At 43.5% G+C, this 24,192-nt stretch overlaps 1 protein-coding gene across 1 annotated transcript in view; it reads left to right on the top strand.

The window, feature by feature from the left end:
- LOC139562527 (collagen alpha-1(XIX) chain-like) overlaps positions 1-24,192 on the top strand; it is a 241,821-nt gene that overhangs the window by 149,045 nt on the left and 68,584 nt on the right. Inside the window, exons 20-28 of the mRNA XM_071380275.1 lie at positions 4,836-4,889; positions 4,989-5,033; positions 5,629-5,661; positions 9,856-9,894; positions 10,060-10,107; positions 14,448-14,483; positions 15,625-15,669; positions 17,359-17,412; positions 18,187-18,240. Of these exons, the coding sequence (XP_071236376.1) occupies positions 4,836-4,889; positions 4,989-5,033; positions 5,629-5,661; positions 9,856-9,894; positions 10,060-10,107; positions 14,448-14,483; positions 15,625-15,669; positions 17,359-17,412; positions 18,187-18,240 (408 nt within the window). The remainder of the gene's footprint in view (positions 1-4,835; positions 4,890-4,988; positions 5,034-5,628; positions 5,662-9,855; positions 9,895-10,059; positions 10,108-14,447; positions 14,484-15,624; positions 15,670-17,358; positions 17,413-18,186; positions 18,241-24,192) is intronic.

The following is a 24,192-nucleotide window of genomic DNA, read 5'->3' as shown; positions in this document are numbered from 1 at the left end:
TGGACACACATCCAGTAGGATAGACATACATCCAGTAGGACTGACACACATCTAGTAGGATGGACACACATCCGGTAGGGTTGACACACATCCAGTAGGATAGACATACATCCAGTAGGCTTGAAACACATCCAGTAGGACTTGACACACTTACACACATCCAGTAGGATAGACATACATCCAGTAGGCTTGAAACACATCCAGTAGGACTTGACACACTTACACACATCCAGTAGGATGGACACACATCCAGTAGGGTTGACACACATCCAGTAGGATAGACATACATCCAGTAGGCTTGAAACACATCCAGTAGGACTTGACACACTTACACACATCCAGTAGGATGGACACACATCCAGTAGGGTTGAAACACATCCAGTAGGGCTTGACACACTTACACACATCCAGTAGGTGTGTTCTCTCCCTCACACATCCCGTAGGGCTGACACACATCCAGTAGGCTAGACACACATCCAGTAGGCTAGACACACATCCAGTAGGATGGACACACATCCAGTAGGCTAGACACACATCCTGTAGGATGGACACACATCTAGTAGGATGGACACACATCCAGTAGGCTAGACACACATCCAGTAGGATGGACACACATCCAGTAGGCTAGACACACATCCTGTAGGATGGACACACATCTAGTAGGATAGACATACATCCAGTAGGATGGACACACATCTAGTAGGATGGACACACATCCAGTAGGATGGACACACATCTAGTAGGATAGACATACATCCTGTAGGATGGACACACATCTAGTAGGATAGACATACATCCAGTAGGATGGACACACATCTAGTAGGATGGACACACATCCAGTAGGATGGACACACATCTAGTAGGATAGACATACATCCTGTAGGATGGACACACATCTAGTAGGATGGACACACATCCAGTAGGATGGACACACATCTAGTAGGATGGACACACATCCAGTAGGATGGACACACATCTAGTAGGATGGACACACATCCAGTAGGATGGACACACATCTAGTAGGATGGACACACATCCAGTAGGATGGACACACATCCAGTAAGACTGACACACATCCAGTAGGACTGCCACACATCCAGTAGGATGGACACACCCAGTAGGATGGACACACATCCAGTAGGACTGACACACATCCAGTAGGACTGACACACATCCAGTAGGGTTGACACACATCCAGTAGGGTTGACACACATCTAGTAGGATAGACACACATCCAGTAGGGTTGACACACATCTAGTAGGACTGACACACATCTAGTAGGACTGACACACATCTAGTAGGACTGACACACATCTAGTAGGACTGACACACATCCAGTAGGACTGACACACATCTAGTATGACTGACACACATCTAGTAGGATATACATACATCCAGTAGGGTTGACACACATCCAGTAGGGTTGACACACATCCAGTAGGGTTGACACACATCCAGTAGGGTTGACACACATCCAGTAGGGTTGACACACATCCAGTAGGACTGACACACATCTAGTAGGGTTGACACACATCCAGTAGGGTTGACACACATCCAGTAGGGTTGACACACATCCAGTAGGCTTGACACACATCCAGTAGGGTTGACACACATCCAGTAGGGTTGACACACATCCAGTAGGTTTGACACACATCCAGGAGGGTTGACACACTTCCAGTAGGGTTGACACACATGCAGTAAGATTGACACACAGCCAGAAGGTAATAGTCCTATCTGATAGTAAGGTAAAAGGTAATAGCCCTATCTGATAATAAGGTAGCTTCATTGTGAACAACACTCAACACCACTCACTGACTCACTCCCTCCCTCCTTTCACTCCTAGAGCTCTAGACAGAAAGATGAGAGTTCTGCTTCTCTAAATTGTAGCTTGCCTAACATATGTCTCTCTGTGATTGGAGTCCTCTCTCCCTCTCCCTTAGTGAAGTCTGTAGCGTGCTCAGTTTGTGTGTGTGGCGGCATGCTCAGTGTGTGTGTGTGTGTGTGTGTGTGTGTGTGTGTGGGGGGGGGCACAGTGTGAGGGGCTAGGCAGAGTACTCCATGAATCACATCTCCATAACAGCATCTCTCTCCCACTGACAGACAGACAAACAGGGGCAGACTGAGCACTGCAGATGCTAGAGGCAGAGGGAGGAGAGATACAGGTAGAGAGAGAAGAAGGAGAGGGAGAGAGAGAGAGAGGTAGAGAGAGAAGAAGGAGAGGGAGAGAGGGAGAGAGATAGAGGGAGAAGGAGGGAGAGAGAGAGGTAGAGAGAGAAGGAGGGAGAGAGAGAGAGAGAGAGGTAGAGAGAGAAGAAGGAGAGGGAGAGAAGGAGGGAGAGATATTTAATTGCTGTTTAATGATTAGCTCAAAGTCATCATGTAGCACCTCAGAGCAACACCTAGACAGTAGTCTCCAGTTGTGCTGGTCCCCTCCCTGCCTTGTGCACCGCTGGGCTCCACTTTACTGTTCATTTAGCACTATGTGAAGAGACATCAAACACAGGTATCCTGGGACAAGGCCTTACGGGTGGTTACGACTGCTGTGGCAGTAAAACAACACCTTCGTATTGCCATGTAACCTTTTTTTATAGAAGTTATTCTCATTGAGATCAAATCTATTTTACAAGAGAGGCCTGAATCGATAAAATATATGGTGAGGTTATATGTTAATTTTATTTTGCATTAATAACATTCATACAGTATAAACTATTCACAAGTCAATTAATGTTCACAATAAATGTATCCACAGAGGCTTCTCCCCTCTATTATATGAATAGGCCAGTCTATCTGTTCATGTATGGCAATCGTCTGCTTGTTTTGTTAGCTCATAACCCTCCCAACCAATCAGTGACTAGATCACATTAAAAGACCGCAGCATCATAATGACTGTTGTTAAAAGCACCATTTGGGAGAGAGACCGAGACCGAGACCGAGACACAGAGACACAGAGAGACAGACACAGAGACCGAGACCGAGACCGAGACAGACACAGAGAGACACAGAGAGACACAGAGAGACACAGAGAGACACACAGAGACACACAGAGACACACAGAGACACACAGAGAGACACAGAGAGACACAGAGAGACACAGAGAGACACAGAGACACAGAGAGAGACACACACACACACACACACACACACACACACACACACACACACACACACACACACACACACACACACACACACACACACACACACACACACACACACACACACACACACACACACACACACACACGCTAACCATCAAAAGGTTCAAAGTTGCCCTGATTGGTCCAGAAGACTCTATGCTGGGGGAAAAAAGAGGGGTGAAGAAAACAGGTGAAGTGTTGTTGAAAGTGAAAAGGGAGTCTGGGAATCCGTAGACAGTTACATTTCACACAGCCCCAGTCCAAATGGAGCTGCTCGTTTTGGGGACAGAAAATTCTGCATCCCAAATGGCACCCTATCCCCTATATAGTGCACTTCTTTTCACCCGGGCCCATAGGAAACAGGGTGCCATTTGGGATGCACTCAATTCTATGTGTGTGGCTGTTGCTGTGTGGCAGGCTGTTATCTCTCTCAACAAGGTGTGGGTTTGGGGGAGCTACCACAGGCTGTCTTGAGAAGATGCCCATATATTTTGTTGTAGCAGGTGAGCTAATTAAACAATGTTCCTACTCAAATATATAGAATAAAACAATAATGAACCATACTTCAAGTTGTTGTATAAGTTGCAGGGGTTTGATGGAGCTCAGCCAACAGAGAGTAGCAGTAGTCTAGATGGGTGATGCCTCAATTAGGACAAGTGTCTGAATTAGGACAAGTGTCTGAATTAGGACAAGTGTATGAATTAGGACAAGTGTCTGAATTAGGACAATTGTATGAATTAGGACAAGTGCCTGAATTAGGACAAGTGCCTGAATTAGGACAAGTGAATGAATTAGGACAAGATCCTAATTCAGGACCTTCCTGTGTGAGGTCATACTCTATGGATGTTGCAGAGCATAAACCTGCAGGAGCGAGTCACTGCGTTGATGTTTTCAGAGAAGGACAGGTTGTTGTCCAGGGTCACGCCAAGGTTCTTTGCCCATCTGGGAGGCAGACACAGTGGAGTTGAGCACTTTAACTTCCCTTGCCTTCTGCTGATTTCCTGTCCTTACTGCTACAAGGTCCCTATTTTACAGATATAAAGGATCTCTGAAGAGAGCAGACGCCCACCCATCATTTCTGTGCCTTGTGAATAAGCCTGAGTCCACTCACACTCACTGGGTGGTATTGGCAGACTGTACAGTCCTTATCCACACATTGGAGAGAGAAAAGACTGCTGTATAAAAGACGAGAGCTGAAGACTTGATCTGTTGTCATCAAGTGCCATCTATTGGTGGAGAGGAGAATGATTAGATCAGGACCTGGTTGGCTCAGTGTGGAAAACTGCTGCAGTGCAACAGGGCTTCATTCTCTCAGTAGACCCACAGACGCAGCATCTACAATGATACAGACAACATGATGTGTTGCTGGTTATAAGCATGTACTGTACGATCCTTAGGACATGTTCACACTCACACGCAGACACACATACACAGTCACACACACAACACTCTCGTCTCGTCTCTCTGCTGTCAATCATGTTGTACTTGTCTTGTTCACATACATCCTCTATCTCTCTCTCTCTCCTCTCTCTCTCTCACTCACTCTCTCCTCTCTCTCTCCTCTCTCTCTCTCACTCACTCACTCTCTCCTCTCTCTCTCTCTCTCTCTCTCTCTCTCTCTCTCTCTCTCTCTCTCCTCTATCTCTCTCTCTCTCACTCTAACTCTCACTCTCACTCTCACTATCTGTTCTCATCCAGGGGGTGAAGGGTGACTCTGGCGTCCCAGGAGACAAAGGAGATCAAGGAGATCCGGTATGTAACACACCCTTCCAACACATTATTGTGGTGACATTTAAAGTGGCTGTCATTAACTGTGAACTCTAACCTTTCACCTTTGGCCTTCTCCCTCAGGGTCAGCCAGGTGGAGACGGGGCCTCTGGGATGAAAGGACAAAAGGTGAGTCACATCACATGGTGTGTGTGTGTGTGTGTGTGTGTGTGTGTGTGTGTGTGTGTGTGTGTGTGTGTGTGTGTGTGTGTGTGTGTGTGTGTGTGTGTGTGTGTGCGTGTGCGTGTGTGTGAGAGCTCCAGACTGATTCCCCCTGATCTATTTATCTTTCCTGCATTCATTTAAGTCTAAATCTGGTTGCAAATTAACTCTCTTATAACGATATTTCATCATTGTTAATTGTCACACACACACACACACAATGTGAATCACCTTCTGTTCTTCCATCCCTGAGGCGTCCTTGTTTAACCCACTACAGTATATCAGTGTACCAACCCCCCTAACCCAATCAACTGAAACCGGTTGTCATTAAGTAGATGTAAATAGTGTTTGAATGAATGCTACTGTTGGTGATGACTGAATCAATGAGAGAGGAGGTAGGAGCAGATGTTACAACAGCTTCGGTGGTGGGGGAGATTTCACTATCCGCTGTAAACCAGGGCTTCTAGATTCTTCCTAAAGAATAGATCAATATCATCCTGAGGTTTTTAAGCATGTCTGTACAGTTTCACATCTCTATGTTCTCTGTGTATTCTCTTATCAGGGGGAAGAGGGCCTAAGAGGACCACCAGGACCGGTGAGGAGTACATTGTTATGGCGTTAATATTTCCTGTGACTGTTTATAACTGAGACATAAACTAATATTATCTAAGCGACTGTTTTAAAGTTCTGTACTGTAGTTTGTTTTTGAGTTATTGGAGAGAGGAGTACCTGAGGGGTGTGAACAAGACTAGCCTGGACTGGTCCAGTACACTATTCCTGCTCCACATTCACAATGTTTGGGCTACATGTTTTTCAGATCTGAGAGTACCTGCAATCTGTGCTCTGTCTCCTCTGATCTCTCAAAGACAATCCTGAATCTATACATACATTACCTGACTATGTCATTGTAATGGGCCATACCTTTACTGGTGCATGTCAACACGGTATATAAAAAGGCTAGTATGTGACCACAATGGACAGGTATACCTTTACTGGTGCATGTCAACACGGTATATAAAAAGGCTAGTATGTGACCACAATGGACAGGTATACCTTTACTGGTGCATGTCAACACGGTATATAAAAAGGCTAGTATGTGACCACAATGGACAGGTATACCTTTGGTAGACGATCCAGACAGGTAATAATAGAGGGAACAACATACTATTCCCAGACTCCTCTGAGATCTGTCCTTCTTCATAATTCAACTCCTGGTTTCTTATTTAGCCGCTGATCCAAGTGGCACCGAGCCAACGTCACATCACCGCACGCTGAACAAATATTCCCTCTACACTAATGAGCTCCTTCTCCTACTACTACTTTATATCACTCTGTCTGCCTCCCAAATGGCACCCCATTCCCTACATAGTGACTACTTTTGTAACATGCATGCTCCGACTACTGATTTCTTTTACCGATTGTGTCCCAAATGGTTCCCTATGGACCCTGGTTCAAAGAGGTGCACTAAATAGGCAATAGGGTGCCATTTGATATGAATCCCTTATCTCAACTGGAGTCAGGTCCACTTGTTCTTAAACGTTTCATTTACAATTTAACAGTGGCAGGTAATGAGTTCCCCTTAATGGCTATAAAGCCTTTTCTTTCCTTGCAATTATTTGTGTAAGAAGTTCTATGAGGACCACTTAATCGGACTCAATTAACTGGACTGGATTACATTTTGAAATTGATTTTTAAGATTGAATCGATAAGGGAGCAAAATGATTTAAAAATGTAAATTATGTTGCTATTTTAGGCCTACAGTCTTCTGAGGTTTGGTTGAAACACCCACAGTCCAGTATGTTATCATGTGATGATGTCTCCGGCTGGGGCAGCCTTCTACTTATTAATTATCAAATACATTCAGTCAATCAATTAATCATGTGGCTCCCAAACGGTTTCTGAATGCCAAATCAACTATGCCAATTGTCGAATGCCAAATCCCCCCCTAGCCACCACTCCTGATAGACACACTAGATCTGAGAGGATTGGATAAGTAGCTATACTCTTTATTGTAATAGCTAAATAGCTAAATAGCTTAATTTCTGATTGGCTAGGTGGGAAATGTCACCATATTGCTTCCATCCATCTATCCAATCCTCTCTGGTCTACATTAGTGGCTTCGGAGTACGTTCATTTAGAATTCAGACATTCAGAAAAGTCATTTATCAATTCATAAATGGTCTGTTTGAATATTTAGCTCAAATCTCACTTAAATAGGGGGCTACCGAGTGGCGCAAGGCACTGCATCTCAGTGCGCAAGGTGTCACTGAAGACCCTGGTTCGATTCCAGGCTGTATCACAACCGGCCGTGATCGGGAGTCCCATAGGGCGGTGCACAAGTGGCCCAGCGTTTGGTCTTAACTGACTTGCCAAGTTAAATGAAGGTTACATAAAACAAATACAATTAAATGAAGGTTACTTAAAACAAATACAATTAAATGAAGGTTACATAAAACAAATACAATTAAATGAGCGTTTATATGTCCACTTCCTAGTAACAGATAATGGGTGAATCCCAAATGGCACCAGGTCAATAGTAGTGCGCTATATAGGGAATAGGGTACCATTTGAGACGCAGTGGGATCATTTCTGCCGTAAAGCGTTTAATTCCATGACTCTGCAGAAACCAGGGTTCAGACCATTACCCTCCTTCCTGTTCATTAGTGCAGAGGAGGAACCACCAGGTATGCGTGACCCTCCATGACCCACAGGCAGCCCACACATGGCCCTTGACCAGACTCTGACTGAGGGCTACAGATATAAGAGACAAGATTAGAACAAATTGACAAGCTTTAAGGAGGCAGACTGATATTTGGAACTTGAAGCACTAAAAGGCTGATTTCCACACTGAACTTGTTCTACAACATCACAGGAAAGATCAGGACATCGTTTTATTGCATGGCCCTCTATGACCCACAGATAGCCCACACGTAGCCCTTGACCAGACAGACACAGAATAATAAGCTAGGCTATGAACAAGAGCAGAAGGCTAAAAGATTAGAACAAATTGACAAACTTGTAAATAGATATTTATGCCAGTCTGAGATGTTGAAATGAAAGCCAAAACAAAATGTATTACCACTAAAATAACCCGGCTTGACCAGACAGACACAGAAGAACAGGAAGACAAGGAACAGGGTTGGAATAAATTGACATACTTGTTCAATAGAAAAAATAAAATAAAAATGTTAGCTTTTGGAGGCAGACTAACACCGACCCAAACCGCCATCGTGCGCTATATCGTGCGCAAATTGATTTTGTCCCCCCACACCAAACGCTATCACGACACGCAGGTTGAAATATCAAAACAAACCAATTATATTAATTTGGGGACAGGTCGATAAGCATTAAACATTTATGGCAATTTAGCTAGCTAGCTTGCAGTTGCTAGCTAATTTGTCCTGGGATATAAACGTTGAGTTGTTATTTTACCTGAAATGCACAAGGTCCTCTACTCCGACAATTAATCCACACATAAAACAGTCAACCGAATCGTTTCTAGTCATCTCTCCTCCTTCCGGGCTTTTTCTTTTTTGGACTTTATAAGGCGATTGGTATCTAATAGTATTACCATGACGACGACCGACCCCAGTTCGTCTTTCAATCACCCACGTGGGTATAACCAATGAGGAGATGGCACATGGGTCTCTGCTTCTGTAAACCAATGAGGAGATGGGAGAGCAAATGCTCGTTGGCGCGCGTGAACAGTGTGGGTGCAATGATTGAATAACATGTATGTTTAAATGTATTTTTGCGACGCTAGCGCACGGGACGCAAGCGGTGTGGTCAGCATGTCAGATGTTGAACTTGAAGCCAACTCAAAACATATGTACACATAATTGCAGGTTTCTAGGCTTCAATTGTGGTACAATATCATGGGAAAGCTCAGAACATAATTTTACAGCTTGAAAAGTTGACTTTCCATCACTGTGGGGATGCGTCCCAGATGGCAACCTATTCCCTATATAGTGCACTACTTTTGACCAGAGCCCAATGGGCACTATAAAGGGATTAGGAAGCCGTTTGGGATACACCCTTGACCTTTGACGATCCATACCCTCGCTGGAGGACTGCTCCAGAGGTGGGCTTTGTATCCCCACAACAATGATTGGTCGATTCCGGGACTGACTCTCAAAATACATCCCAAATGGCAACCTATTCCCTACAAAGTGCACTACTTTTGACCAGAGCCCTATGGTACTATTTACCCCACTTTAATAGAGAATAGGGTGCCATTTGGGACGTACAGGCAGAGGTGCTAGTCTAGTGGAAGAGAGTCTAGTGACAGACAGGCACTCATCTTTAGTTTCACAGAAAACACCTCTTCCCTCCTTTTCTCTCTTAAAAGGCTTCTTCAGTTTGACTTTGACAACCCCAACTGCAGTTCTGATCAGAGCCGAGTGCCGAGCCGAGTGCCGAGCCGAGTGCCGAGTGCCGAGCCGAGTGCCGAGCCGAGTGCCGAGTGCCGAGCCGAGTGCCGAGTGCCGAGCCGAGTGCCGAGTGCCGAGTGCCGAGTGCCGAGTGCCGAGCCGAGTGCCGAGTGCCGAGCCGAGTGCCGAGCCGAGTGCCGAGCCGAGTGCCGAGCCGAGTGCCGAGCCGAGTGCCGAGCCGAGTGCCGAGCCGAGTGCCGAGTGCCGAGCCGAGTGCCGAGCCGAGTGCCGAGCCGAGTGCCGAGTGCCGAGTGCATTCAATAAGGGAGATTAGGTGGTACGTCTTACCTACCGAATAAGTGACAATGAAGAAGACAGCTGATTTTCTATCTTCTATCTTGTCTGTCCTTTCCATCCAGGTGATGACAGCTCATGGACTGAGACATCTGTCTGGCTCTGTAAGTTTAAACATCCTACGTAGTTACCTTTAACTTCTGTTCTATTCAGTCATAATGGCAGTGGTGCTCTGACTGGTAACTCAATATTTTGTGTTACCTTGATGAAAGTTATTTTATATAAAATGTTCCGCATTTCATAATGACCTTATTTCTATTTTATTTTAGGAGGCTGAATCAGGAGAGACGGGCCAGAAAGGAGAAATGGGTGATCCAGTAAGGATAGGATATGTACCAACCTGCTCACAGTGTTCATAGGATTTGTATATAATTAGCCCGTGTAAAGAAAAATCAGCTCCTCCCCTGTCCATTAAATCTATTTCATTATTCATCATCTAAACTGATCCTAGATCAGCACTCCTACTCTGATACGCTGGAGTATGGATCCAGAGTATGGGTCCAGATCAGATGAAGACTAATATATTGATGCTTGTCTCTGTGTCAAATCAAATCTAATTGTATTTGTCTCATGCGCCGAATACAACAGGCCTTACCGTGAAATTTTACTATCAAGCCCTTAACCAACAATGCAGTTCAAGAAAGAGTTAAGAAAATATTTACTAAAAAAAATTAAGAAAATGACATAACAATAACGAGGCTAAATACAGTGGGGGCAATGTGTATAGTCTGGGTGGCCATTAGATGAATTGCTCTGCAGTGTTATGGCTTGGGGGTAGAAACTGTTAAGGAGCCTTTTGGTCCTAGACTTGGGGCTCCGGTACCGCTTGCCGTGTGGTAGCAGAGAGAACAGTCTATGACTTGGGTGACTGGAGTCTTTTTGGGGCCTTCCTCTGACACCGCCTAGTATATAGGTGCTGGATGGCAGGAAGCTTGGCCCCAGTGATGTACTGTGCCGTACACACTACTCTCTGTAGCACCTTACGGTCAGATGCTGAGCAGTTGCCATACCAGGCGGTGATGCAACCGGTCAGGATGCTCTCGATGGTGCAGTTGTAGAACATTTTGAGGATCTGGGGACCCGTACTAAATCTTTTCAGTCTCCTGGGGGGGAAAAGGTGTTGTCGTGCCCTCTTCACAACTGTCTTGGTGTGTTTGGACCATGATAGTTTGTTGGTGATGTTCACACCAATGAACTTGAAACTCTCGACCCGCTCCACTACAACCCCGTCGATGTTAATGGGGGCCTGTTCGGCCCTCCTTTTCCTATAGTCCACGATCAGCTCTTTTGTCTTGCTCACATTGAGGGAGAGGTTGTCGTCCTGGCATCACACTGCCAGGTCTCCTCCCTATAAGCTGTCTCATCGTTGTTGGTGATCAGGCCTACCAATGGAAGGTGTTGGAGTCGTGCTTGGCCAAGCAGTCATGGGTGAACATGGAGTACAGGAGGAGACTAAGTACACACCCCTGAGGGGCCCAGCGTGACAGATGTGTTGTTGCCTACACTTACCACCTGGGGGCGGCCCGTCAGGAAGTCCAGGATCCAGTTGCAGAGGGAGGTGTTTAGTGCTAGGGTCCTTAGCTTACTGATGAGCTTTGAGGGCACTATGGTTTTGTGTGCACTATGTAGGGAATAGGCTGCCATATGGGATACATACAAAAGCATATCTGAAAGAGCTGTTGGCAAATAATCGAATAATCTAATATGAAAAAAAGGATACAAAGTTCAAAGGTCAATCTTTATCGTGCCACAAGTTCAAAATAATACTTCAACAATAGCTACATGGTTTAGAATGAATGCCATTCAGAAATAAGACTTCAACAATAGCTACATGGTTTAGAATGAATGCCGAGACTTCAACAATAGCTACATGGTTTAGAATGAATGCCTAGACTTCAACAATCGCTACATGGTTTAGAATGAATGCCATTCAGAAACAAGACTTCAACAATCGCTACATGGTTTAGAATGAATGCCTAGACTTCAACAATAGCTACATGGTTTAGAATGAATGCCATTCAGAAACAAGACTTCAACAATAGCTACATGGTTTAGAATGAATGCCATTCAGAAACAAGACTTCAACAATAGCTACATGGTTTAGAATGAATGCCGAGACTTCAACAATAGCTACATGGTTTAGAATGAATGCCGAGACTTCAACAATAGCTACATGGTTTAGAGTGAATGCCATTCAGAAACAAGACTTCAACAATAGCTACATGGTTTAGAGTGAATGCCATTCAGAAACAAGACTTCAACAATAGCTACATGGTTTAGAGTGAATGCCATTCAGAAACAAGACTTCAACAATAGCTACATGGTTTAGAATGAATGCCATTCAGAAACAAAACTTCAACAATAGCTACATGGTTTAGAGTGAATGCCATTCAGAAACAAGACTTCAACAATAGCTACATGGTTTAGAGTGAATGCCATTCAGAAACAAGACTTCAACAATAGCTACATGGTTTAGAATGAATGCCATTCAGAAACAAGACTTCAACAATAGCTACATGGTTTAGAATGAATGCCATTCAGAAACAAAACTTCAACAATAGCTACATGGTTTAGAATGAATGCCTAGACTTCAACAACAGCTACATGGTTTAGAATGAATGCCATTCAGAAACAAAACTTCAACAATAGCTACATGGTTTAGAGTGAATGCCATTCAGAAACAAGACTTCAACAATAGCTACATGGTTTAGAGTGAATGCCTAGACTTCAACAATAGCTACATGGTTTAGAATGAATGCCTAGACTTCAACAATAGCTCCATGGTTTAGAATGAATGCCATTCAGAAACAAAACTTCAACAATAGCTACATGGTTTAGAGTGAATGCCATTCAGAAACAAGACTTCAACAATAGCTACATGGTTTAGAGTGAATGCCTAGACTTCAACAATAGCTACATGGTTTAGAATGAATGCCTAGACTTCAACAATAGCTACATGGTTTAGAATGAATGCCTAGACTTCAACAATCGCTACATGGTTTAGAATGAATGCCTAGACTTCAACAATCGCTACATGGTTTAGAATGAATGCCTAGATTTCAACAATCGCTACATGGTTTAGAATGAATGCCATTCAGAAACAAGACTTCAACAATAGCTACATGGTTTAGAATGAATGCCTAGACTTCAACAATCGCTACATGGTTTAGAATGAATGCCATTCAGAAACAAGACTTCAACAATCGCTACATGGTTTAGAATGAATGCCTAGACTTCAACAATCGCTACATGGTTTAGAATGAATGCCGAGACTTCAACAATAGCTACATGGTTTAGAATGAATGCCTAGACTTCAACAATAGCTACATGGTTTAGAATGAATGCCATTCAGAAACAAGACTTCAACAATAGCTACATGGTTTAGAATGAATGCCGAGACTTCAACAATAGCTACATGGTTTAGAATGAATGCCTAGACTTCAACAATAGCTACATGGTTTAGAATGAATGCCTAGACTTCAACAATAGCTACATGGTTTAGAATGAATGCCATTCAGAAACAAGACTTCACCAATAGCTACATGGTTTAGAATGAATGCCGAGACTTCAACAATAGCTACATGGTTTAGAATGAATGCCGAGACTTCAACAATAGCTACATGGTTTAGAATGAATGCCTAGACTTCAACAATAGCTACATGGTTTAGAATGAATGCCTAGACTTCAACAATAGCTACATGGTTTAGAATGAATGCCATTCAGAAACAAGACTTCACCAATAGCTACATGGTTTAGAATGAATGCCGAGACTTCAACAATAGCTACATGGTTTAGAATGAATGCCGAGACTTCAACAATAGCTACATGGTTTAGAATGAATGCCGAGACTTCAACAATAGCTACATGGTTTAGAATGAATGCCGAGACTTCAACAATAGCTACATGGTTTAGAATGAATGCCGAGACTTCAACAATAGCTACATGGTTTAGAATGAATGCCTAGACTTCAACAATAGCTACATGGTTTAGAATGAATGCTATTCAGAAACAGTGCAATAGCTTTTCAAAAGTGAGTCACCTGACTGAGTTGGGCCAACTATTGTGCAGTGGTGGGAAAAGGACCCCATTTCCATTTTTGAGTAAAAGTAAAGATACAGTATTAGAGTGAAAGTCACTCAGTAAAATACTACTTGAGTAAAAATCTAGAAGTATTTGGTTTTAAACATACTTAAGTATCAAAAGTAAAAGTACAATTATAAATAATTTCAAATTCCTTATGTTAAGCTAACCAGACAGCACGATGTTCATGTTTTTAAATTTACAAATAGCCAGGGTCACACTCCAACATTAAAACATAATTAACAAACCATTTGTGTTGAATTATTCTGGCAGATCTTGATAAGTGGTGAATTGGACCATTTTCCTGTCCTGCTAAGCATTCAAAATGTAACCTGTACTTTTGGGTGACATGGAAAATATATTGAGTAAAAAGTCAATCAACTTTTTTTAGGAATATAGTGAAGTAAAAGTTGTCAAAAATATAAATAGTTAAGTACAGAAGCCCCCAAAAAGTACTTAAGTAGTGCTTCAAAGTATTTTTCTTAAGTACTTTACACCAGTGCTATTGTGTGTCTCTTGTGTAAACACATTGGATTTACAGGATGATGATAATGGTTTATATGATCCTTTTCTTCAGGGACAAAGAGGACTCCAAGGACCACATGGTCTCAAGGTAACCAGTTCATTCTAAGTATTCAGATGAAGGACAAGCATTAAATACATTTTAAAGGCCTCATCTACACTGATCTGAGTACTGTATAACCTTTGGCATTGGGTTTGGTTATCTACACTGATCTGAGTACTGTATGACCTTTGACATTGGGTTTGGTTATCTACACTGATTTGAGTACTGTATGACCTTTGACATTGGGTTTGGTTATCCACACTGATCTGAGTACTGTATGACCTTTGACATTGGATTTTGTCATCTACACTGATCTGAGTACTGTGTGACCTTTGACATTGGGTTTGGTTATCCACACTGATCTGAGTACTGTATGACCTTTGACATTGGGTTTGGTTATCTACACTGATCTGAGTACTGTGTACCCTTTGACATTGGGTTTGGTTATCTACACTGATCTGAGTACTGTATGACCTTTGACATTGGGTTTGGTTATCTACACTGATCTGAGTACTGTGTGACCTTTGACATTGGGTTTGGTTATCTACACTGATCTGAGTACTGTATGACCTTTGACATTGGGTTTGGTTATCTACACTGATCTGAGTACTGTGTAACCTTTTACATTGGGTTTGGTTATCGACACTGATCTGAGTACTGTATGACCTTTGACATTGGGTTTGGTTATCGACACTGATCTGAGTACCATATGACCTTTGACATTGGGTTTGGTTATCCACACTGATCTGAGTACTGTATGACATTTGACATTGGGTTTGGTTATCTACACTGATTTGAGTACTGTATGACCTTTGACATTGGGTTTGTTAATACATAATGATATACAATAGCATATATACACATGATATATGAGCAGCCTGGAATTGAATAGGATCCCAGTACACAAAGAAATTATATTTGAGGAATAAAAAGTAATATGTTATACAGTGTGTTTCTAGACTAAATATAAACTGGGACTTCTATAAAGTCAGGTTGAATTGCTCTGTTTGGCATGTTTCCTTTCTTGAAGCCAGACGCTAAATAGATTTTCTCAGGGTCTCACTTATTAACAAATGTCCTGGAGCAATTGTGGAGAAAAACAAATCTAACCTTAAATGTTCTCTCTTTCTCTCTCTCTATTTTCTTCTTTCCCTTCCCCCCTCTCCCTCCTTTCATTACTGGTTTAAAGGGAAGCCTAGGACTACCAGGTCCAAAGGGAGAGCCCGGCCCAGAGGTAAACACCCCGTTGATAATCAAACTATCACCAGAGAACAAAGAGTCTCTATCACTAGAGAACCAAGAGTCTTTATTTCCAGAGAACAAAGAGTCTCTATATCACCAGAGAACAAAGAGTCTCTATCTCCAGAGAACCAAGAGTCTCTATCTCCAGAGAACCAAGAGTCTTTATTTCCAGAGAACAAAGAGTCTCTATATCACCAGAGAACAAAGAGTCTCTATCTCCAGAGAACCAAGAGTCTCTATCTCCAGAGAACAAAGAGTCTCTATCACCAGAGAACAAAGAGTCTATCTCCAGAGAACCAAGAGTCTTTATCACCAGAGAACAAAGAGTCTCTATCACCAGAGAACAAAGAGTCTTTATCACCAGAGAACAAAGAAACTCTATCACCAGAGAACAAAGAGTCTTTATCACCCAACAATACCCAACAACACAAGCTATATGATCCTCTGCCATTGTACTTATTGGTACAGTAGTATGAAACTGTTTGGATTGACACAGGAAACAGAATGTATTGCATTGTGTATCAAGTACTCAGATACCCTAGATCACCTTTAGAGCACCTGTAGTTGGTTTAGGTTCTAGTTGAAGTTCCCTGAGCAGCTAGTGGTAATGCACCTCACCCCAGGAACTAGAACTATGTCTATATGGCATGACAAGTGATTCGTTACCTCATGCTAGACGTTTGAGCAATTTATATTGTTCTACAGAGAGACATTACTATCTTAAACTCTATGGACTCTTGGAAGACTAGCCCTTGGAGGTTAAAATCCTAAATAAATTTGTATCAAACGGTACGACTAATCAAACTTTTGAGGCTGGGCCACCTGTTGACTGTAGGTGGAAGTGGGTCGTTCAATGTAACTACTATAGAACACTTCAACAGCTCCTGTTTTCCTCTACCGCCCTCTGATACCCGAAGGGGATGGTCAAGCTCCCAAACCAGACAGATTGCTGCAATTCTCACAGCAGGTCAAACACCAAAAGATTGCTGCAATCTTCTTTCCTCGCCTACAGTTTGTCCCCTACAGTCTGGTATTTGGGAAATGGTTCATTGGTCTTTTCAATTCTTAAGATTTACCCATTTGATTCTTGACAGATATAACTTCTAAATGCCTTTTGAGCTTGACACAACTGTCGAATCCCAGACTAGAACTTTAAAATAAAATATAACTGCCGGATGTCCTGAAGGGTATTCTACAAAGTAGGATCAAGGAGTTAGCCAGTAAATTTCCCCTAATAACCTTATTTTTTAAGAAAGATAAGCTTCAAATGGGCATTGGTCTGATTGACTGAACAACCAAAAACACATATACGTTTAGCTTTCTTAATGAACCAGAAAATCAACAGTTATTTCTGGTTATTTATCAAAGTTAGCTGGTTAACTAATTAAACCTACTTTGTAGTATATCCCTCTGGTGTCTAGTAGCTAGCTACAGTCTATACAGTTCCAACACCTCCGAGATGTCTTCACCTTATCATCCAACTTTCAACCCCTTGGTGACCAGAAAGGCCTCCAGAACAACATGTCTTTACTGGGGTGTAGCTCAGTAATACAACTCTCTGAATCAGAGAGTGATTGCTGGGGCTGTCTGCAGTTAGCCAGACAGCCAGGTCACCAGGGCCAGGCTATGATTACTAGAAGAAGGAATATTAGACTCTAACACTTCTCTGACTGTTTTCCAGGGTAAAGAAGGTCCTCATGGACTCATCGGACTCCCAGGGATTGCAGGAGAGACGGTAAGTAAAATACATGTTACTTAAAATACATGTATTAAGTACCGTCTGCACCAGGGGTGTGGTCAATTCTATTTCAACTATGGAAGATATACTCTGTTATTTGTTCCTGAGTTGAAATGGAATTGACCCCACCTCTCCAGAAAGAACAATCTCATCTTTCTCCTTCTCTCATGTCTTTATCTCCCTGTTCCACTGTTCCCCCAACTACACCTACCAAAGGACAATAAGATAATACATAGATAAACCGTTGAGGAGATACGGAGAGAAAGTAAGAGAGAGAAGAAGAGAGCTGATGAAGGCAAGGGGGGGGGGGCAAAGTCTTGAATTGTTACACAGGCGGTCAGTAATTCAATTTGAGAATGAATTAGTGGGTAGAGGCAGATCGGAGCGTTTTACGTTATGAGGGAGCGGAGGCAGGCAGGGACCCCAATCTGTTGCTGCACCTGCTGTACCCAGAATGAGGATCTGTCTTTATTCAGAAGCAGGAGAGGGAAAGAGAGGCATTTCATCCTGGAAAAGGGGAAGGATGTTGGAACATGGTGGGCCCGCTGATGCGGAGAGGAGGAGAGAGATGAATGTATCTGTATGGTAATGGGAGGGTGGACGTGTGTGTTGAGGGGGCAGTAGTTGTGCGTGCTTGTGTACCTGTTCACATCTGTGTGTGTGTGTGTGTGTGTGTGTGTGCGTGTGTGCGTGCGTGCGTGCGTGCGTGCGTGCGTGCGTGCGTGTAGACCTGGTTGATAGATGTGTCTCTGTTCTGTCCTCCGTTTCTAGGGATCGTCGGGGGATCAGGGACCACCTGGTAGAGACGGTCTTAAAGGAATCAAGGTAGAGTCTTCCACCTTGGAGAACAGACCAGCAGGCAGACATTAGACAGATGTTTCACCATCACCGTAGAGGATGATGCACGACTTTCAGATTGGATAGCAACTCCCTTCCTCTATTCAGTGGTTATACTGGGGTATAGTCTGTATTAAGTGGTTCTACTGGGATATAATCCTGTATTAAGTGGTTATACTGGTGTATAGTCCTGTATTAAGTGGTTCTACTGGTGTATAGTCCTGTATTAAGTGGTTCTACTGGGCTATAGCCTGTATTAAGTGGTTCTACTGGGGTATAGTCTGTATTAAGTGGTTATACTGGGGTATAGTCCTGTATTAAGTGGTTATACTGGGGTATAGTCCTGTATTAAGTGGTTATACTGGGATATAGTCCTGTATTAAGTGGTTATACTGGGGTATAGCCTGTATTAAGTGGTTCTACTGGTGTATAGTCCTGTATTACGTGGTTCTACTGGGGTATAGTCTGTATTAAGTGGTTATACTGGGGTATAGTCTGTAATAAGTGGTTATACTGGGGTATAGTCTGTATTAAGTGGTTATACTGGGGTATAGTCTGTATTAAGTGGTTATACTGGGGTATAGTCCTGTATTAAGTGGTTCTACTGGGGTATAGCCTGTATTAAGTGGTTATACTGGGGTATAGTCCTGTATTATGTGGTTCTACTGGGCTATGGTCCTATATTAAGTGGTTCTACTGGGATACAGCCTGTATTAAGTGGTTCTACTGGGGTATAGTCTGTATTAAGTGGTTCTACTGGGGTATAGTCCTATATTAAGTGGTTCTACTGGGATATAGTCCTGTATTAAGTGGTTCTACTGGGGTATAGTCCTGTATTAAGTGGTTCTACTGGGGTATAGTCCTGTATTAAGTGGTTCTACTGGGGTATAGCCTGTATTAAGTGGTTCTACTGGGGTATAGTCCTGTATTAAGTGGTTCTACTGGGGTATAGCCTGTATTAAGTGGTTCTACTGGTGTATAGTCCTGTATTAAGTGGTTCTACTGGTGTATAGTCCTGTATTAAGTGGTTCTACTGGGGTATAGCCTGTATTAAGTGGTTCTACTGGTGTATAGTCCTGTATTAAGTGGTTCTACTGGTGTATAGTCCTGTATTAAGTGGTTCTACTGGGGTATAGTCTGTATTAAGTGGTTCTACTGGGGTATAGTCCTATATTAAGTGGTTCTACTGGGATATAGTCCTGTATTAAGTGGTTCTACTGGGGTATAGTCCTGTATTAAGTGGTTCTACTGGGGTATAGTCCTGTATTAAGTGGTTCTACTGGGGTATAGTCTGTATTAAGTGGTTATACTGGGGTATAGTCTGTATTAAGTGGTTCTACTGGGGTATAGTCCTATATTAAGTGGTTCTACTGGGATATAGTCCTGTATTAAGTGGTTCTACTGGGGTATAGTCCTATATTAAGTGGTTCTACTGGGGTATAGTCTGTATTAAGTGGTTCTACTGGGGTATAGTCCTATATTAAGTGGTTCTACTGGGATATAGTCCTGTATTAAGTGGTTCTACTGGGGTATAGTCCTATATTAAGTGGTTCTACTGGGATATAGTCCTGTATTAAGTGGTTCTACTGGGGTATAGTCCTATATTAAGTGGTTCTACTGGGGTATAGTCTGTATTAAGTGGTTCTACTGGGGTATAGTCCTATATTAAGTGGTTCTACTCGGATATAGTCCTGTATTAAGTGATTCTACTGGTGTATAGTCCTGTATTAAGTGGTTCTACTGGGATATAGTCCTGTATTAGTCCTGTATTAAGTGGTTCTACTGGGATATAGCCTGTATTAAGTGGTTCTACTGGTGTATAGTCCTGTATTAAGTGGTTCTACTGGGATATAGCCTGTATTAAGTGGTTCTACTGGTGTATAGTCCTGTATATAGTCCTGTCTGTTCCGTATTGTTCGTGTCCTGTATATATATATATTTACACCTTTCTTCGCATATCTTTTATCTATTTTATTATCCAAGAACTCAACTACAAAAGCTTTCCTGCAAAAGCTTTCCTGCAACCCGCTTCACCAATTACAAAGGGTATTATTTACCTCAATCTGAAAATCCATCGTGGAAGCTAGCCAGGGGCTAATTCAGAAGCTAGCCTGAAAGCTAACCAGAAGCTACTCCGATAGCTAGCCAGAAGCTAATCTGTAGCTGCCCCGAAATTAGCCGGTTTGCTGGCTAGCGTTGGTGTTTCAGCTGCCCACGTTTAGTGGTCATCAGCTATTCCTTTAGCTCGATAATCTACCGGCACTTTTGTGCAACGCGACTCGGACCGGAGCATTCCGGGACTCTTTTTCTCTCAGTTTCCCCGGATTCCAGCCGCAGGCTCTGGACACTTGTACCTTGATTTCGCAGCTAGCTAGCTGCAAACCGTGTGACTATTGGCTTACGTCGACCCCGGAGCAAACTCTAATCATTCTGGAGCTAGCCAGCTGAGGAGTTCCATCACCATCCGGACCCGTTTCTTTTGTTGCTGCTGCAGATACGGAACCCCACCGGGCCTTCACGACTGACTGCCGCGACTGACTGCCGACGTTATCTGCCCGAGGGATTTATCCAACTGGCACCTCCGTCCCGACGTTACCTGAACGCTCATCTGAGGCCCGCTAATCGTTAGCTGTCTTATCGGCTGCTATTTGAACAAGTATATTGGACAACTATTATTATTATTATTTATTTATTTTATTTTTTCCTTGGGTCACTATATCTATTTTGCCAATTTGGATTGATCCCCTCTACCACACGGAACCCCACTACACGGAACCCCACTAACCTACCGACGGAAACGCACGAGGTATCTACAAACAGACCTCCATCCTATGCTGCTACCGATAGCCATATACCCGGCCAGCTGTCTGGATCGCCACGACCCCAACCAACCTCTACTCACTGGACCCTTATTGATCACTCGATTAGCATGCCTCTCCTTAATGTAAATATGCCTTGTCCATTGCTGTTCTGGTTAGTGTTTATTGGCTTATTTCACTGTAGAGATTCTAGCCCTGCTCTCTATACCATATCCAACCTCTCAGTTCCACCACCCACATATGCGATGACATCACCTGGTTTCAATGATGTTTCTAGAGACAATATCTCTCTCATCATCACTCAATACCTAGGTTTACCTCCACTGTATTCACATCCTACCATACCTTTGTCTGTACATTATTCCTTTAAACTATTTTATCGCCCCCAGAAACCTCCTTTTACTCTCTGCTCTAGTAGCTCTAGGCGACCAATTCTCATAGCTTTTAGCCGTACCCTTATCCTACTCCTCCTCTGTTCCTCTGGTGATGTAGAGGGGAATCCAGGCCCTGCAGTACCTGGCTCCACTCCTATTCCCCAGGCGCTCTCTTTTGATGACTTCTGTAACCGTAATAGCCTTGGCTTCATGCATGTTAACATTAGAAGCCTCCTCCCTAAGTTTGTTTTGTTCACTGCTTTAGCACACTCTGCCAACCCGGATGTTTTAGCCGTGTCTGAATCCTGGCTTAGAAAGACCACCAAAAATTCAGACATTTTCATCCCCAATTACAAGATTTTCAGACAAGATAGAACGGCCAAAGGGGGCGGTGTTGCAATCTACTGCAAAGACTGCCTGCAGAGTTCTGTTATACTATCCAGGTCTGTTCCCAAACAATTTGAACTTCTACTTTTAAAAATCCACCTCTCTAAAAACAAGTCTCTCACCGTTGCCGCCTGCTATAGACCACCCTCTTCCCCCAGCTGTGCTCTGGACACTATATGTGAACTGATTGCCCCCCATCTATCTTCAGAGCTCGTGCTGCTAGGCGACCTAAATTTGAACATGCTCAACACCCCAGCCACCCTACAATCTAAGCTTGATGCCCTCAATCTCACACAAATTATAAATGAACCTACCAGGTACCACCCCAATTCCGTAAACACGGGTACCCTCATAGATATCATCCTAACAAACTTGCCCTCCAAATACACCTCTGCTGTTTTCAACCAAGATCTCAGCGATCACTGCCTCATTGCCTGCATCCGTAATGGGTCAGCGGTCAAACGACCTCCACTCATCACTGTCAAACGCTCCCTGAAACACTTCAGCGAGCAGGCCTTTCTAATCGACCTGGCCGGGGTATCCTGGAAGGATATTGATCTCATCCCGTCAGTAGAGGATGCCTGGTCATTTTTTTAAAATGCCTTCCTCACCATCTTGAATAAGCATGCCCCATTCAAGAAATGTTGAACCAGGAACAGATATAGCCCTTGGTTCTCTCCTGACCTGACTGCCCTTAACCAACAGAAAAACATCCTATGGCGTTCTGCATTAGCATCGAACAGCCCCCGTGATATGCAACTTTTCAGGGAAGCCAGAAACCAATATACACAGGCAGTTAGAACAGCCAAGGCTAGCTTTTTCAAGCAGAAATTTGCTTCCTGCAACACAAATTCAAAAAAGTTCTGGGACACCGTAAAGTCCATGGAGAATAAGAACACCTCCTCCCAGCTTCCAACCGCTCTGAAGATAGGAAACACTGTCACCACCGACAAATCCACTATAATTGAGAATTTCAATAAGCATTTTTCTACGGCTGGCCATGCTTTCCACCTGGCTACCCCTACCTCGGACAACAGCACTGCCCTCCCCTCTGCTACTCGCCCAAGCCTTCCCCATTTCTCTTTCTCCCAAATACAGTCAGCTGATGTTCTAAATGAGCTGCAAAATCTGGACCCTTACAAATCAGCCGGGCTAGATAATCTGGACCCTTTCTTTCTAAAACTATCTGCTGAAATTGTTGCCACCCCTATTACTAGCCTCTTCAACCTCTCTTTCGTGTCGTCTGAGATCCCCAAAGATTGGAAAGCAGCTGCGGTTATCCCCCTCTTCAAAGGGGGGGACACCCTTGACCCTAACTGCTACAGACCTATATCTATCCTACCCTGCCTTTCTAAGGTCTTCGAAAGCCAAGTCAACAAACAGATTACCGACCATTTCGAATCCCACCACACCTTCTCCGCAATGCAATCTGGTTTCAGAGCTGGTCATGGGTGCACCTCAGCCACGCTCAAGGTCATAAACGATATCGTAACCGCCATCGATAGGAAACAATACTGTGCAGCCGTATTCATTGACCTGGCCAAGGCCTTTGACTCTGTCAATCACCACATCCTCATTGGCAGACTCGACAGCCTTGGTTTCTCTAATGATTGCCTCGCCTGGTTCACCAACTACTTCTCTGATCGAGTTCAGTGTGTCAAATCGGAGGGTCTGTTGTCCGGGCCTCTGGCAGTCTCTATGGGGGTGCCACAGGGTTCAATTCTTGGACCGACTCTCTTCTCTGTTTACATCAATGATGTCGCTCTTGCTGCTGGTGATTCTCTGATCCACCTCTACGCAGACGACACTATTCTGTATACTTCTGGCCCTTCTTTTGACACTGTGTTAACAACCCTCCAGGCGAGCTTCAATGCCATACAACTCTCCTTCCGTGGCCTCCAACTGCTCTTAAATACAAGTAAAACCAAATGCATGCTCTTCAACCGATCGCTGCCTGCTCCTGCCCGCCTGTCCAACATCACTACTTTGGACGGCTCTGACTTAGAATATGTGGACACCTACAAATACCTAGGTGTCTGGTTAGACTGTAAACTCTCCTTCCAGACTCACATCAAACATCTCCAATCCAAAGTCAAATCTAGAATTGGCTTCCTATTCCGCAACAAAGCATCCTTTACTCATGCTGCCAAACATACCCTTGTAAAACTGACCATCCTACCAATCCTCGACTTCGGTGATGTCATTTACAAAATAGCCTCCAAAACCCTACTCAATAAATTGGATGCAGTCTATCACAGTGCCATCCGTTTTGTCACCAAAGCCCCATATACTACCCACCACTGCGACCTGTACACTCTCGTTGGCTGGCCCTCGCTTCATACTCGTCGCCAAACCCACTG

Source organism: Salvelinus alpinus, chromosome 32 (genome assembly GCF_045679555.1).
Source record: "Salvelinus alpinus chromosome 32, SLU_Salpinus.1, whole genome shotgun sequence".
NCBI lineage: Eukaryota > Metazoa > Chordata > Actinopteri > Salmoniformes > Salmonidae > Salvelinus > Salvelinus alpinus.
This window is presented reverse-complemented; position numbering and strand designations above follow the sequence as displayed.